Source organism: Oncorhynchus keta, chromosome 11 (assembly GCF_023373465.1).
Source record: "Oncorhynchus keta strain PuntledgeMale-10-30-2019 chromosome 11, Oket_V2, whole genome shotgun sequence".
NCBI classification, from domain to species: domain Eukaryota; kingdom Metazoa; phylum Chordata; class Actinopteri; order Salmoniformes; family Salmonidae; genus Oncorhynchus; species Oncorhynchus keta.
In genome coordinates, this window is record NC_068431.1 from 35,853,127 (window position 1) to 35,869,305 (window position 16,179).

Genomic DNA, 16,179 nt, shown 5'->3' on the forward strand with positions numbered 1-16,179 from the left:
CTTGTTCTGAAGCCATTCCTGCTTTGTCTTAGCTGTGTGCTTAGGGTTGTTGTCCTTTTGAAAGGTGAACCTTTGCCCGAGTCTGAGGTCCTGAGCGCTCTGGAGCAGGTTTTCATTGTGGATTTGTATTTATTATGGATCCCCATTAGATGCCAAGGCAGCATCTACTCTTCCTGGGATCCAGCAAAATTAAGGCTGTTATACAATTTTAAAACATTACAATATATTCACAACAGATTTCACAACCTACTAAGTGTGTGCCCTCAGGGCCCCTACTCCACTACCAGGTATCTACAACACAAAATCCATGTTTACGTGTGTATGTGTCTATAGTGCATATGTTATTATGTGTGTATGCATTTGTCTGTGCCTATGTTTGTGTTGCTTCACAGTCCCCGCTGTTCCATAAGGTGTATGTTTATCTGTTTTTCCCCCAAATTTACTAAGTGCTGGTAACAGGCCGATTGGTCAGCTATTTGAGCCAGTAAATGGGGCTATACTATTCTTAGGTAGCGGAATGACTTTTGCTTCCCTCCAGGCCGGAGGGCACACGCTCTCTGGTAGGATAAATTGAAGATATGGAAAATAAGAATGGCAATATCGTCCTCTATTATCATCAGTAATTTTCCATCCAAGCTGTCAGACAGACCCCGGTGGCTTGTCAATGTTGACAGAACAAACTTCTCTTTTTTTCACTTCTCACTTTACAGAATTCAAAATTACAATGTTTGTCTTCCATAATTGGGTCAGTCATACTTGGATGTGTAGTGTCAGTATTTGTTGTTGTCATGTCATGCCTAATTTAGCTGATCTTGCCAAATAAAAAAAATCCTTAAAATAGTTGCCAATATAAGGTCATTTTGTGATGAATGAGCCATCTGACTCAATGAATGATGAACTATTTAAGGTGATCAAAATATTTATAATATCACTCTTTATGTAATTTATCTTTGTTTTCGAAGTGTAGTTTATTTTTATTCAGTTTAGTCTCATCATTTCTCAATTTGCAGTATGTTTGCAAATCAGTTGTGTAGCCAGACTTATTTGCTATTCCCTTTGCCTCATCCTTCTCAACGATACCATTTTTTATTCCTCATCAATCCACAGGGATTTCATAGTTTTTACAGTCATTGTCTTAATAGGTGCATGCTTATTAGTAACCGGGATAAGCAATTTAATAAATGTGTCAAATGCAGCATCTGTTTGCTCCTCATTACACACCACAGACCAACAAACAAATCAAATAAATATACACACATACATACATTTGAAGTCAGAAGTTTACATACACCTTAGGTTAAATGTTTTTCACAATTCCTGACATTTAATCCTAGTAAAAATTCCCTGTCTTAGGTCAGTTAGGATCACCACTTTATTTTAAGAATGTGAAATGTCAGAATAATAGTAGAGAATGATTTATTTCAGCTTTTATGTCTTTCATCACATTCCAACTGGGTCAGAAGTTTACACTTTAAACTGTTTAACTTGGGTCAAACTTTCTGGGTAGCCTTCCACAAGCTTCCCACAATAAGTTGGGTGAATTTTGGCCCATTCCTCCTGACAGAGCTGGTGTAATGAAGTCAGGTTTGTAGGCCTCCTTGCTCGCACATGCTTTTTCAGTTCTGCCCACAAATGTTCTATAAGACTGAGGTCAAGGCTTTGTGATGGCCACTCCAATACCTTGACTTTGTTGTCCTTAAGCCATTTTGCCACAACTTTGGAAGTATGCTTGGGGTCTTTGACCATTTGGAAGACCCATTGTTCCTCCCTCATGATGCAATCTATTTTGTAAAGTGCACCAGTTCCTCCTGCAGTAAAGCACCCCCACAACATGATGCTGCCACCCCTGTTCTTCACGGTTGGGATGGTGTTCTTCGGCTTACAAGCCTCCCCCTTTTTCCTCCAAACATAATAGTCATTATGGTCAAACAGTTCTATTTTTGTTTCATCAGACCAGAGGACATTTCTCCAAAAAGTACAATCTTTGTCCCTATGTGCACTTGCAAACCGTTGTCTGGCTTTTTTATGGCAGTTTTGGAGCAGTGGCTTCTTCCTTGCTGAGCGGCCTTTATGGTTATGGTGATAGAGGACTCGTTTTACTGTGGAAATAGATTATTTTGTACCTGTTTCCTCCAGCATCTTCACAAGATCCTTTGCTGTTGTTCTGGGATTTAATTGCACTTTTCGCACCAAAGTACATTCATCTCTAGGAGACAGAATGCGTCTCCTTCCTGAGCAGTATAATGGCTGTGTGGTCCCATGGTGTTTATACTTGCATACTATTGTTTGTACAGATGAACGTGGTACCTTCAGGCATTTGGAAATTGCTCCCAAGGATGAACCAGACTTGTGGAGGTCTACAATTGTTTTTCTGAGTTCTTTTGATTTTCCCATGATGTCAAGCAAATATGCACTGAGTTTGAAGGTAGGTCTTGAAATACATTCACAGGTACACCTCCAATTGACTCAAATAATGCCAATTAGCCCATCAGATGCTTCTAAAGCCATGATATCATTTTCTAGAATTTTCCAAGCTGTTTAAAGGCAGTCAATTTAGTGTATGTAAACTTCTGACCCACTGGAAATGTGATTAAGTTAATTATAAGTGAAATAATCTGTCTGTAAACAATTGTTGGAAAAATTACTTGTGTCATGCACAAAGTAGATGTCCTAACCGACTTGCCAAAATTATAGTTTGTTAACCAGAAATTTGTGGAGTGGTTGAAAAACAAGTTTTAATGACTCCAACATAAGTGTATGTAAACTTCCTTCTTCAACTGTATGCATGTATGTATGTGCGGCGACTCCGGGATGCTAGCCTTCTAAAAGAAGGACATTTCTAAGTGGCCCCTGAACGGTGTGTGTGGAAATGATGCAGAAAATTACATTAATTGTCAACCTGCAATATTAAAGCTGGGGGTGTAGATCAGCTTCTTTTAGAAGGCCAGCAGTACTCCATGTGTAACTCTGTGTTGTTGTCTGTGTCACACTGCTTTGCTTTATCATGGCCAGGTCGCAGTTGCAAATGTGAACTTGTTCTCAACTAGCCTACCTGGTTAAATAAAGGTGAAAATAAATCAATCTAAAATAACCCTATTTTATAAGACAGTTCTTATTTGATTAATGGTGGTAGGACCCATCTATGTGAAGCTAACCACAACAAGGATTAGCCACAATAGTGGACTTTACAGTTAACCTTCAAAATAAAAGTATGGCATGATTCTACTATTTGTATTCATTTGCATCACTGTCAATGACATACTATATTTTGAAGGCAAACCGCAAATTCCACTATTGTGCCCTACTCCTTATTGTGGCTAGCTTCACAACACATAACCCGGTCCGGTCGAGCCTCATTAGCCAGGTGAAGCTAGCTGGCTGCTTCTAACGTTAGCTTCAGGAAACAGGGTTAAGTAGCTGGCTAGCCATTTATTTTCATGAACTGAATTTCAATAGGCAAACACGTGGCAACCTAACTAATACTTACTCACAAGGATTCCTAAATCATTGCTTAGAATAATGAAAATGACTGCTAGCTGGTTATATTGGTGCTAGCTAGGTACCAAGCTAAAGCTAGCTGCCACAGAAGTTGCGGTCGAACAAATGATGCTTTATTACCAGCGCGGTATTGTAAACACATCGTTCGTGGCCGATGTTTGCTTGTTTGCAGACTTTTTTGTACAGCTTTGACAGTGCTACTATATCTTTTTTTTTGCCACATAAAGACCCAAATAGCGTTCCATTGTATGCATGTTGTGACGCTATTATTGTGCAACTACGGTAGTGAAGCATCTGAAAAATAGCTGATTTGATAGTGTGTACCGGTGCCCGACCAGTCAGCGAAAGCCAACATCACCCACGACAGAGAAAGGTTGATTGTCAAGGGCAATGAATTCCGTTATCTTGGCTTGAATGGATTTCGCCTTTGACTTGCCTCGCTGAAATGTTCTTACTCTTTCAAATTACTGCTAAACTTGACTGCTCGATCCACACAGCAGATATTGTGGGCTAGGTTAGGAATGCTGTGTTGCACATGCAGCGCAAAATTTTACGTTGAGTCATTACGCTATGTACCTAGGTTATATAGGTATTCACGGTAGCTTTGACGTCGGTTTTTAACATCGGTGTTAAACTAGACATCTGGCCGATGCTGATGTTAACATTTTTAGCTAATATCGTCCGATTCCGATATGCTCACCGATATATAGTGCATCCCTAGTCTGATTACTTTCTGAAAATACTGTATGTTTGTGAAACATTGATGCATTTAAAGTGGAACTGACAGCATTTTAGCAACATGAAATCTATTCAAATCTGTTCATATACACCCCCAGGAAAATGTACACTTTATTTTTAAATGTTCTGACAAACAATCACTTAGACATTTTCATAATTACATATTACAATGTTTAGAAACTACATATACTAAGGAATTTGTGAAAACCCTATAGCAATATAGAGTGGGAACGTGGCCATGCGTTTGGACCATTAATAGACACTGCAACTAAAACTGAATAAAAACATCAGTCTTGATCAAACAACCCTGAAAAAGGTAGGCTCTCTCTTCTTCAGTTATGTACATCAACAACAAGATCAACAACTAATGCTAGCCAGAGCAAGAAGATCTAAAATCAAACAAAGGAACATTAGATAAACCCTCACAAACTTTTGAATCTAGTTGGCTGTCAAAATTGCACTGATAAACGATGGGGAATTGTAGCCTCCTCATCCTTCTGCATCTTGCCTGCCAATGCATTCTTGTCCCAACGAAGCACCCAAGCTAACTAGCTAAAGTTGGCTAGCTTGCTACTTCCAGACACAAATGAGAGAACATCTCAGCCCGACCATTTTACTCGCTGTAGCAGAGCTGGATAGGCTGTTTATCTAGAGCGTTTTTGACTAATTTCGTTTTTTTTTTTGCCTACGTTTACGTTTACTGACACCGGTCATATTCAGTTGGTGTTGCGCGTTCATAAATTCATCAGTTGTTCTGCGCTCTGGTACACTCAAACGAGAGTGCTCTTAAATCGAAGTACATAGCCAGAGTGTATTTGTGAACGCAATAGATATGCTAACTGGATAACAGTCTTTCAAGTTCTTGCTAGCTAACCAAATGACACCCAAATCTCTACCTGTGTATAGCCACTGAAAAACATTATGAGGGGAATTTGATTAGCTGGGAATTTGATATTTTTAACTGATATGATTGTCTGTTTATTTCATATCTGCAAAGTAGTTCAAACGCTGGCAGTTCCACTTTAAACTTTAGGTTACAGTGTGTGCTAAAAGTTAAATGTTTTTTGCAATGAGAAGTAATAGTTCTACATTTTGACTGGGAAATGGTTAATGGTTGCATTGTTGTATTCTTATGATTGGGACCTACTGGCTTATCATGCCAGAGTTTATGGACTGCTTATCCTTTAACATCATGCTGTGTGACTGCTGTCTTTCCATCAGCCCTATGCAGTGGTGCCTGGAGAAGTGGGTATACTCTAATTTTGCCAAAAAGTCCCCAAACGGCCCACCCAGCGAAGGAAAGGCACCCTGTGAAAACCCCTGTTTTTATGAGTTTTCCTATAGATTTGATATTTTTCACTCTCAACATCAACACTTTTTATTTAAAAAAAAAATTAAGGTCTAAATCCACAACAATGCTTATATCTGATTGGGTGGGCCTGTCAGGACCTGGCTCCACAGTGGGTGGGCCTCTGTCCACCCAGGCCCAACCATGTCTACGCCCCTGATGCAAACAGTTTATGATGACAATTGCGCATCACAAATAGCCTACTAACACTTTGGATTAACTTTTTAAATACCTGGTTTGCATACCGATTGTTGCCTTTGTCAGCATTTACTTGTAGATATCCTACATTTAAACGTCTTTCCTACCCGGCTACCAATGTCCTTCTTCTGTGAGCTGCTCCATGTCAAAACCAGTTGAGAGCTGCACACTTGCTGCCTGCAGATAATATTCCGTTGAAACTAGGGTGTGTGCGGCTCGCAGGTTTTTATTGATAAGTCAAAATAATAATAATTCTGGAAGAGGGTTATAAAGTAGGCAACCAACAAACAAAGATGCACAGCAGAACACTGTTGCATGTAGGTAAAAGAGTGATATGGCTTGAATAATTTAGAAAATGAACAAATTGTAACCATTATTAAGCCAGACTTAGTTCATAAGACAACTTTGAGAAGTCTGATGTAGTTTCATGACGAGGAATGGATTGGTAAAGAAAGAAAATGCTACAAAACAATCCTGATGGTTTATCAAAATGTAACAGCCTTGTTACAAACAATGAGCTGCCATGGGATTCCAACGCCATCTGAAACACAGGCACAAGAGCTGGTTAATGAAGCATCATTATACTACCAGTTAGATACAGTCCCAGAGACCATATCCATGTCATCTAACCTGATTTCTAAACGTAAGCGTTCAAGATTCTGAAAGTCACAGATCAAGCTAAAAAAATGCAAACCATGAAAATATGACAAATTTACAGGCAGGGACTTATGAAGATCCATAGGTATTACTGTTCTCAGAGAAACAGAGACTTCAGGGTTTAAACAGAACTGAGGAAAAGTTCTCCAAAATACAGTGAGTGTACAAAACAAGAACATTTCCATGACATACAGTGCATTTGGAAAGTATTCAGACCCCTGTAGATTGACCAGGGGAATCCAGGTGAAAGCTATGATCTCTTATTGATGTCACTTGCTAAATACACTTCAAATCAGTGTTGATGAAGGGGAGGATACAGGTTAAGGAATGATTTTAAAGTCTTGGATTGTGTATGTGTGCCATTCAGAGGGTGAATTTGCAAGACAAAATATTGAAGTGCCTTTGAACGGGGTATGGTAGTAGATGACAGGCCCACCGGTTTGTGTCAGGAACTGCAACACTGCTGGGTTTTTCCACATTCAACAGTGTGTATCAAGAATGGTGGTGACCCAAAAGGACATTCAGCCAACTTGACACAATTGTGGGAAGCATTGGCGTCAACATGGAGGCCAGCATCCATGTGGAACTCTTTTGACACCTTGTAGACTGGGGGGGGGTGGGGGGGGGGGCATTCAATATTAGGAAGGTGTTCTTAAAATGTTTTGTATAATCAGTGTATGACTTTAAAGCTTGGGGAACTGGTGTTAATTCTGTTCACATTGAGCCCAGGTAAACCTCTACCTATGAAGGTAAAATCATTGCTTGGTTCTAGTCAGACTTTTAAAACAAAACAGATATTGAGTTGAATGGATAGAATACAGCGCTCCAGACTACCAACTTTTTCAGTTGATGGCACAAGACCATGATTTGCTCGCACCCCAACAAAAATTAATTACAGCGTCACACAATATAAATATTTGTCATTATATTATCAAGTCATTCATAATGCTTTATAAGATGTGTCATAAACTACTGGTATTCAATAAATAAGTTGTTACATCTAACATGTCCAAGCAGGAATCCATGATTGAAAAGATTTTGATTTGCAACCTAATCTAGTGATTGTCATGATTGTTAGGTTAACAAATAGGCTATAATTCTTTAGATTTGAAAGTCAAAATTAGGGCACCAGAAGATACAGATGTTTTTTATTTTCAATTTGCCTTCATCTTTATGTGTACTATTTGGGCTGCAATTTCTGAGAATGGTAACTAATGAACTTCTGCAGCAGAGGCAACTCTGGGTCTTTTCCTGTAGCGGTCCTCATGAGAGCAAGTTTCATCAAATCAAATCAAATTTTATTGGTCACATACACATGGTTAGCAGATGTTATTGCGAGTGTAGTGAAATGCTTAGGCTTCTAGATCCGACAGTGCAGCAGTATCTAACAGGTAATATCTAACAATTCCATAACAAAACCTAATACACACAATCTAGTAAAGGAATGGGATAAGAATATATAAAATATATGGATGAGCAGTGACAGAGCGGATAATTCAATAGATAGTGTGGGATACAGTATATATATATATATATATACACACATACATATACAGTGGGGCAAAAAAGTATTTAGTCAGCCACCAATTGTGCAAGTTCTCCCACTTAAAAAGATGAGAGAGGCCTGTAATTTTCATCATAGGTAAACTTCAACTATGACAGACAAAATGAGAAGAAAAAAATCCAGAAAATCACATTGTAGGATTTTTAATGAATTTATTTGCAAATTATGGTGGAAAATAAGTATTTGGTCACCTACAAACAAGCAAGATTTCTGGCTCTCACAGACCTGTAACTTCTTCTTTAAGAGACTCCTCTGTCCTCCACTCGTTACCTGTATTAATGGCACCTGTTTGAACTTGTTATCAGTATAAAAGACACCTGTCCACAGCCTCAAACAGTCACACTCCAAACTCCACTATGGCCAAGACCAAAGAGCTGTCAAAGGACATCAGAAACAAAATTGTAGACCTGCATCAGGCTGGGAAGACTGAATCTGCAATAGGTAAGCAGCTTGGTTTGAAGAAATCAACTGTGGGAGCAATTATTAGGAAATGGAAGACATAGAAGACCACTGATAATCTCACTCGATCTGGGGCTCCACGCAAGATCTCACCCCGCGGGGACAAAATTATCACAAGGACGGTGAGCAAAAATCTCAGGAACACACAGGGGGACCTAGTGAATGACCTGCAGAGAGCTGGGACCAAAGTAACAATACCTACCATCAGTAACACACTACGCCGCCAGGGACTCAAATCCTGCAGTGCCCGACGTGTCCCCCTGCTTAAGCCAGTACATGTCCATGCCCGTCTGAAGTTTGCTAGAGAGCATTTGGATGATCCAGAAGAAGACTGGTAGAATGTCATATGGTCAGATGAAATAAAAATATAACTTTTTGGTAAAAACTCAACTTGTCGTGTTTGGAGGACAAAGAATGCTGAGTTGCATCCAAAGAACATCATACCTACTGTGAAGCATGGGGGTGGAAACATCATGCCTTGGGGCTGTTTTCCTGCCAAGGGACCAGGACGACTGATCTGTGTAAAGGAAAGAATGAATGGGGCCATGTATCGTGAGATTTTGAGTGAAAACCTTCCATCAACAAGGGCATTGATGATGAAACGTGGCTGGGTCTTTCAGCATGACAATGATCCCAAACACACCGCCTGGGCAACGAAGGAGTGGCTTTGTAAGAAGCATTTCAAGGTCCTGGAGTGGCCTAGCCAGTCTCCAGATCTCAACCCTATAGAAAATGTTTGGAGGGAGTTGAAAGTCCGTGTTGCCCAGCAACAGCCCCAAAACATCACTGCTCTAGAGGAGATCTGCATGGAGGAATGGGCCAAAGTACCAGCAACAGTGTGTGAAAACCTTGTGAAGACTTACAGAAAACGTTTGACCTCTGTCATTGCCAACAAAGGGTATATAACAAAGTATTGAGATAAACTTTTGTTATTACCAAATACTTATTTTCCACCATAATTTGCAAATAAATTCATTAAAAATCCTACACTGTGATTTTCTGTTTTTTTTCCTTCTAATTTGTCGCACTGCTTTGCTGTCTTGGCCAGGTCAGTTGTAAACGAGAACTTGTTCTCAACTGGCCTACCTGGTTAAATAAAGGTGAAATAAAAATGTCTTATTATACACTTGGGAAAATGTATAAATGTTTTAATGAGTTCAATGCATTGAACACAATTGATTTCCTACCAAGTTCAAACCTACTACCCAATGAGGCCTAGTGCACTCGTAATGGCCGATGCACAGCTCCGTATTTCAAAGCCATATCATATATGGGGCGGCAGCGTAGCCTAGTGGTTAGAGCGTTGGACTAGTAACCGGAAGGTTGCGAGTTCAAACCCCCGAGCTGACAAGGTACAAATCTGTCGTTCTGCCCCTGAACAGGCAGTTAACCCACTGTTCCCAGGCCGTCATTGAAAATAAGAATATGTTCTTAACTGACTTGCCTGGTTAAATAAAGGTAAAATAAAAAAAATAAAAAAATATCTCAATTGTAAAAGTGTGAACCAGGCACAGCAGCAGGGCAGACACTTTCATTACAGGAATCATGCACTTCACCATTAGACCAAATAATGGTTTTATGCGCAAAAAAAAACAAGATGTTTTGAGTGAGGTGACCAGGTAGAATGTACAGCCCGCACTAGTGTGACCAACAAAAAATGTAACTTGCAAAACCAAGTCAAAGGGTAACAAAATACAACTATATGGTCGCAGTCTGGATCCCTGGAAGAGCATTAATACAATAGCGCACTACATAGGGAACCATTGAAGATGCAACCCCACCTGGTGTTAAGAGCCCCTCTCAGTGCAGGCACTGTAATCTGGCTTACCTGCTACTCCAGATGGGCAGCCACCATTCGCTCTAGAGGAGAAAAGCCACTTACTGGGCAGAACCGTCACTGGGTCAGCATAGTACTTCCAGATCAGAGACATCATCAGCATGGCCTGGGAGAGACAGAGAGAGGACGTCACTCTCTGTCACTTGCTCCCATTGGACTGTGCATCTGTCCGTCATCATCCAGTCCCACATCTATTAAATATTTGCATAGTTTCCTATTGCAAGATTGTGAAATAAGCCAAACTACTGTGAAAATATACCAATGAATTTTAATTATATATATATTTTAGTTTATACTCCATACATCTCAGGTTTACATCGCTTACCGTACTTGACTGTGGGCTGCTGACCATTTCTGGAATTAACTGGGGGAAGAGAGAATAATACAAACTGATAACAGAGTGTGGTTTCTGACACAGAGACAGTATCACAGTGGAACTGTAAGGCCAACAGGTGAGACTGTACGGCAGCTGGTTAGAAGGGGTGGAGATGTCAGCAGAAGTGTTGCCCCTCCTCAAAGAAGCTTTGGTCAAGCCACAGGAAGTGTCTCACGTCAAGGTCACCTTTACCTTCCTTCATCCACCTCAAGCTCTATCCTGAGGATTATGGGAGATTCTAATTTGAAACCCTCCATGTATTCATACTGATCGCTGCATTTACTGCATCACAATTAATTTAAGGGTGCTAACACCCTAAAGATATTAAAACTTCTCCATTAAATTATTTCACTGTGTCATTGTGCTTTGGTTTCACATTTGAAATGATAGAGGAGTGGTAGAATTATCTTTGACAGAAATTTTCAGCACATTCTTCCCTTAAAATAAATCTGCATGGGGTATAGTATCTACAAGTATATATTAGTTCCATTCGGACAGAATAATGGTCCTGTATTGGGTCACCACTGGTCCGTGGAAGTGGTGTGCTGCTAAATGGCACGTTCTTGAAAGGGAGCCCTTTTCCTTCCTCTGTTACTGTCAGGGACTCAAGAGATCGAGCGGGAAAATGAGAAAACAGAGGGCAAGAGAAGGCAACAGGCTGCAGCTGTGACAGAGGCCTCCTAAGTGAACACTCAGAGCAGTTATCTGAAACCCCCCTGGCCACCACTCCCTCCCAGCCCTTTGTTTTCTTCTATTTTTTCTTCCCCACATCCTTTTTAACATACATGTACCGAGTCCCATATATAGAAAGATGGAGCAAATTGTGCAGTAGAGTTTTCCCACCTACTAAACCAGCTAAGAGAAAGGAAGGAAAAATTGGTGATATTAACAAGGCCATACCTCCATCATGTCTCATTATACTAATAGTGTTTTTAATGGTAAATATTATATAGGCTACATTTAATTTGACAAAAATCTCTAGAAGTTAAGGGAACAATGCATACTTGTATGTGTGGACTTGAGATAAAACAAATCTCTCTTTAGAACAGAGATGGGCAACTGGTGGCCTGCAGATCAACTAACCAAAATGAAAAAATAACAATACAATGAGGAGAGAGAAGCAAGCAAGACTTTTACACATCAGCAGTTTTTCCTCGTTATGTCATTCACTGAGTCACTCAATTAGCCCATGTCAGCAAAACATTTTTTGATTGGTAAATCTAGCGGCCAGCTATCTAAAATAAAAAACCTGGTCTTGCTTTGTCATTATTGGGTATTGTGTGTAGACTGATGAGGGGGAAAAAACAATTGAATCAATTTTAGAATGAGGCTGTAATTTAACAAAATCAAGGGGTCTAAATACTTTCGAATGCACTACTGAGCGCTCTGGAGCAGGTTTTCATTTTCCCCTCAATCCTGACTCGTCTCCCAGCCCCATGCTGCTGAAAAACATCCCCACAGCACGATGCTGCCACCACCATGCTTCACCGTAGGGATGGTGCCAGGTTTCCTCCGGACGTGACCCTTGGAACTCAGACTAAAGAGTTCAATCTTAGTTTCATCAGACCAGAGAATCTTGTTTCTCCTTTAGGTGCCTTTTGGCAAACTCCAAGCAGGCTGTCATGTGCCTTTTACTGAGGAGTGGCTTCCATCTGGCCTGATTGGTGGAATGATGCAGAGATGGTTGTCCTTCTGGAAGGTTCTCCCATCTCCACAGAGGAACTCTGGAGCTCTTTCAGAGTGACCATCGGGTTCTTGGTCAACCCCCTGATCAAGGCCCTCCGATTGCTCAGTTTGGACGGGCAGCTAGCTCTACGAAGTGTCTTGGTGGTTCCAAACTTCTTCTATTTAAGAATGATGGAGGCCACTGTGTTCTTGGGGATCTTTAAAGCTGCAGAAATGTTTTGGTACCCTTCCCCAGATCTGTGCCTCAACACAATCCAGTCTGGGAGCTCTATGGACAATTCCTTCAACCTCATGGCTTGGTTTTTGGTCTGACATGCACCCTCAACTGTGGGACCTTATATAGACAGATCTGTGCCTTTCCAAATCATGTCCAATCAATTGAATTTACCATAATTTCCAAATGTACTGTAGGTAGGAAGTAGGAGCAACCAAATATAATTTTTGGTGAGTTTGGACATTTAGAAGCGAATGAGAGACATTGTGCACATGAAGAGTACTGGCTCTGGAGCAGCATGTGTACACGCTGTGTCTGTGTGGAGTCTGGAGTCGCCGGGGCAACGGGCATGCCTGCTCAGAGAAGATGGGGAGAAGTAGACAGCCGAGAACGGAGAGGAGCTGCAGTGGCAGCTGTACAGATAACGCATTTAAAGGGCTTTGACTTCTCAAACATGGCATAAAGTCCAAATTTGTCCAGTCACCTTATTAATTCAGCCACTTAGATAAGTTGCAAGTTAAACGCAGGGTACGTGTTGACGCAGAACAATTTGTTTTAACGCAGAAAAAAAAGAAAATGCATAAGAAATATCTTGCTGTGTTTTGTAAACACAGATCTGAAATGCTTCTTATTTAAATTTCTACTCAGCATCAGACTCATTTGGTGTTTCAGTTAAACCTCTCTAGAATTCACAAACAGCATTCTATCAGCAGACAGACAGCACTCTGACTTATGTGTAGCTAATTTACTATGGTACTTTTCTGTGTAGCCAGCCTACTTTTCTCTGGTAAAATGCAAGATTAACTTTGAGAAAAAAAGTTAGGAAATGTAGCTGGCTACATTCTTTCTATTATAAAACAGAAGTATGGCCATGTATAGTTTTTGCAAAAAATATTTTGCTTTTTCATTGTAAGCTAATTTAGCTTTGTGTGGAAGCCAGCCAAATAGAGTTGCACTTCTGTTGTCATCTGAGGAAAATTAATGTATTTTCTGTGAAGGAAAACTATAGTTGCAGGTCCCTGATCACTCTATTGAAGCAAAAATAACACAGGTGACTTTCAGTATATAACAGGACCCCTGTCAATACACAGTTGGACCTGCTCCCGCTTTGTGCTATTTACAAACAAACATAAATGGCTCAACTGTTCTAGGGAACTATGGTAAACTCAAAATGAAAAACACAATCTGATTTATATTCTAACCTATTGCTCAAGTTGAATGCAGGTATTTAATTAATAAGTAGCTGAACTTAAAATAAATAGTTAACGGTATTACAATTTTAAAAATCTAGTAGCTATTTCCAAATACCCTGGTATATGGTATACTGTCCTAGCTGTTTAAAATGCTCTTTTTTCTAAACGGATGGTTGCGTATCCATCGGCCCGTCAAAAGTTTAACACATCTGAACTTTCTGTCTGTGGAAATTGTATGGATATGAACGCGTCATCTCTGCCGACTGTCAACGTATGACTCCCATTGAGAAAGCATACTCATAAAATCAACATGTCATTCTGGACTTGGCCATTCTGGCCGTGAACTGTGCAGTAAGGTTACTCGCACAAAATAAACGAATTAGCACCAATTCATGGCAGATTAGAGTCACGAGTGGCACAGCGGTCTAAGGCACTGCATCTCAGTCCTAGAGGCGTCACTACAGACCCTTGTTCGATTCCAGGCTGTATCATGATTGGTTGTCCAATAGGGTGGCGCACAATTGGCCCAGCGTCATCTCCTGTTAATGATTTGATGGAAACATACATGGACAGTATTCTATTTGCTACTGTGGTCAAAACAGGATTTGGTGTTTGTGGATCTGAGAAGATTTAAATTATACTTATGCGGAAATCTCCCTTGGATCAACATCACTGTCAATGCACTTAACCATGAGATATGCAAAGCAGACTGCTTGCCCATCCATTCCACATGTGATGTTGTTTACCAGATTTCTGTGTACAACACTGAACAAAAATATAAACAACATGTAAAGTATTGGTCCCATGTTCATGAGCTGAAATTAAAGATCCCAGACATTTTCCATATGCACAAAAAGCTTATTTCTTTAAAATGCACAAATTTGTTTACATCCCTAGTACTGAGCATTTCTCCCTTGCCAAGACAATTCAGCCACCTGACAGGTGTGGCATATCAAGAAGATAATTAAACACCACGATCATTACACAGGTGCACCTTGCGCTGGGGACAATAAAAGGCCACTCTGAAATGTGCAGTTTTGTCACACAACACCACAGATGTGATGAAGTGTGCAATTGGTGTGCTGACTGCAGGAATGTCTAACAGTGCTGTTGCCAGAAAATTGAATGTTAATTTCTCTACCATAAGCCACCTCAAACATCGTTTTAGAGAATTTGGTATTTTGTCCAACCGGCCCCACAACCGCAGACCATAAGTACGGCGCTGTGTGGGCGAGCAGTTAACTGATGTCAACGTTTTGAACAGAGTGCCCCATGGTTGGGTTATGGTATGGGCAGGCATAAATTACAGACAAATTACAGACAATGAACACAATTGCATTTTATCAATGGCAATTTGAATGCACAAATATACCCCGAACAAGCTCCTGAGGCCCATTGTTTTTTTTTGGGGGGTATATCTGTGACATATCTGTATTCCCACTCGTGAAATCCATAGATTTGGGCCTAATGAATTTAATTAAATTGACAGATTTTCTCATATGAGCTGTAACTCAGTAAAATCAATGACATTTTTGTTTTTATATATTCCCAAATGTGGCATTTACCCGTATATCACGGAGATGCCTTACTCTTCAGCCTGCAACGCTTATGGTGCTAAAAAGAGCCAGGAAGGATTGTCATAAGGTTGAAGAGCAGATGACAGTTTTGGAGAGGGAGATAAACTCTGAGTCACCATCACCAGCCATTAAATGTTTGCGGGTCTTTGTCAATCTCTCCCAGTAGGAGAACGAACATCATGTCCCTGTGCTAGACTATTACAGAGACACATGTCGACACAACATCAGAGTTTGAACACAGCTTTACCGGTAAAATAGGGCTACAATTTGTAAACGTTGCCGCTTGAATTATATACTCACATAGGAGGAAATTGACGGTAACAACCTTTTGACAATGTTGCAATAGCAACCGGACCTACCCGGTCGCCATTTTCCTTTGATTATTTACAATAGCCGTCGCTAGGGAAGCACACACCTTTCGCTTTCTACCCAGGGTGCAGGGTATTTTTACTGAATACTTTGTATTTTTGCCTAGTGAACTTGGACTGTTGTCTTTATTTTTCTCAAATATATGTATTAAGATAATGCATTGTTGGTAGCCTAATATGCTGATAATAAGGGGTATTGTGTGTAAGTTTAGGGAATATCCGTATGTGGAGCTTGCAGTTTTAACCTTTTGCAAAAAAAAAAAGGTATATGGGCAAAACGATATGGAGATGAAAACAAAAATGTGTCATAGTTACCCCCTGATGAGTGCTCAGCTGAAGACAAATAAATATAGATCTGATTGCCATGTAAAATTATCCACACAGGTATCTCGCTATGATTTGAAAATGTGTTGACGGCTCCTAAAGCCAATCAATGGCTACCAGGGGCGGAGAGTAGCTTGTCCGT

At 40.3% G+C, this 16,179-nt stretch overlaps 1 protein-coding gene across 8 annotated transcripts; it reads right to left on the reverse strand.

Annotated features, from left to right (window-relative positions):
- Window positions 1-6,000: 6,000 nt before the first annotated feature.
- LOC118390123 (guided entry of tail-anchored proteins factor 1-like) lies at window positions 6,001-16,175 on the reverse strand. 8 transcript variants are annotated; one of them, XR_008060524.1, is made up of 5 exons: window positions 15,646-16,021; window positions 10,625-10,663; window positions 10,345-10,405; window positions 8,907-8,979; window positions 6,252-8,793 (listed from the first exon to the last, which is right to left on the reverse strand). XR_008060524.1 is itself a non-coding variant. In XM_052457031.1 (5 exons), exons 1-5 carry the CDS (start codon window positions 16,077-16,079, stop codon window positions 8,763-8,765), a joined length of 309 nt encoding a protein of 102 aa, XP_052312991.1. In that variant the 5' UTR covers window positions 16,080-16,136; the 3' UTR covers window positions 6,252-8,762. The 8 variants fall into 8 exon arrangements, 2 of the variants coding, with proteins under 2 accessions (XP_035636265.1, XP_052312991.1); XM_052457031.1 differs by lacking the exon at window positions 15,646-16,021 and adding an exon at window positions 16,029-16,136 and having other exon boundaries at window positions 10,291-10,405; XR_004826914.2 differs by lacking the exon at window positions 8,907-8,979 and having other exon boundaries at window positions 6,001-6,323; window positions 10,291-10,405.
- Window positions 16,176-16,179: the final 4 nt, after the last annotated feature.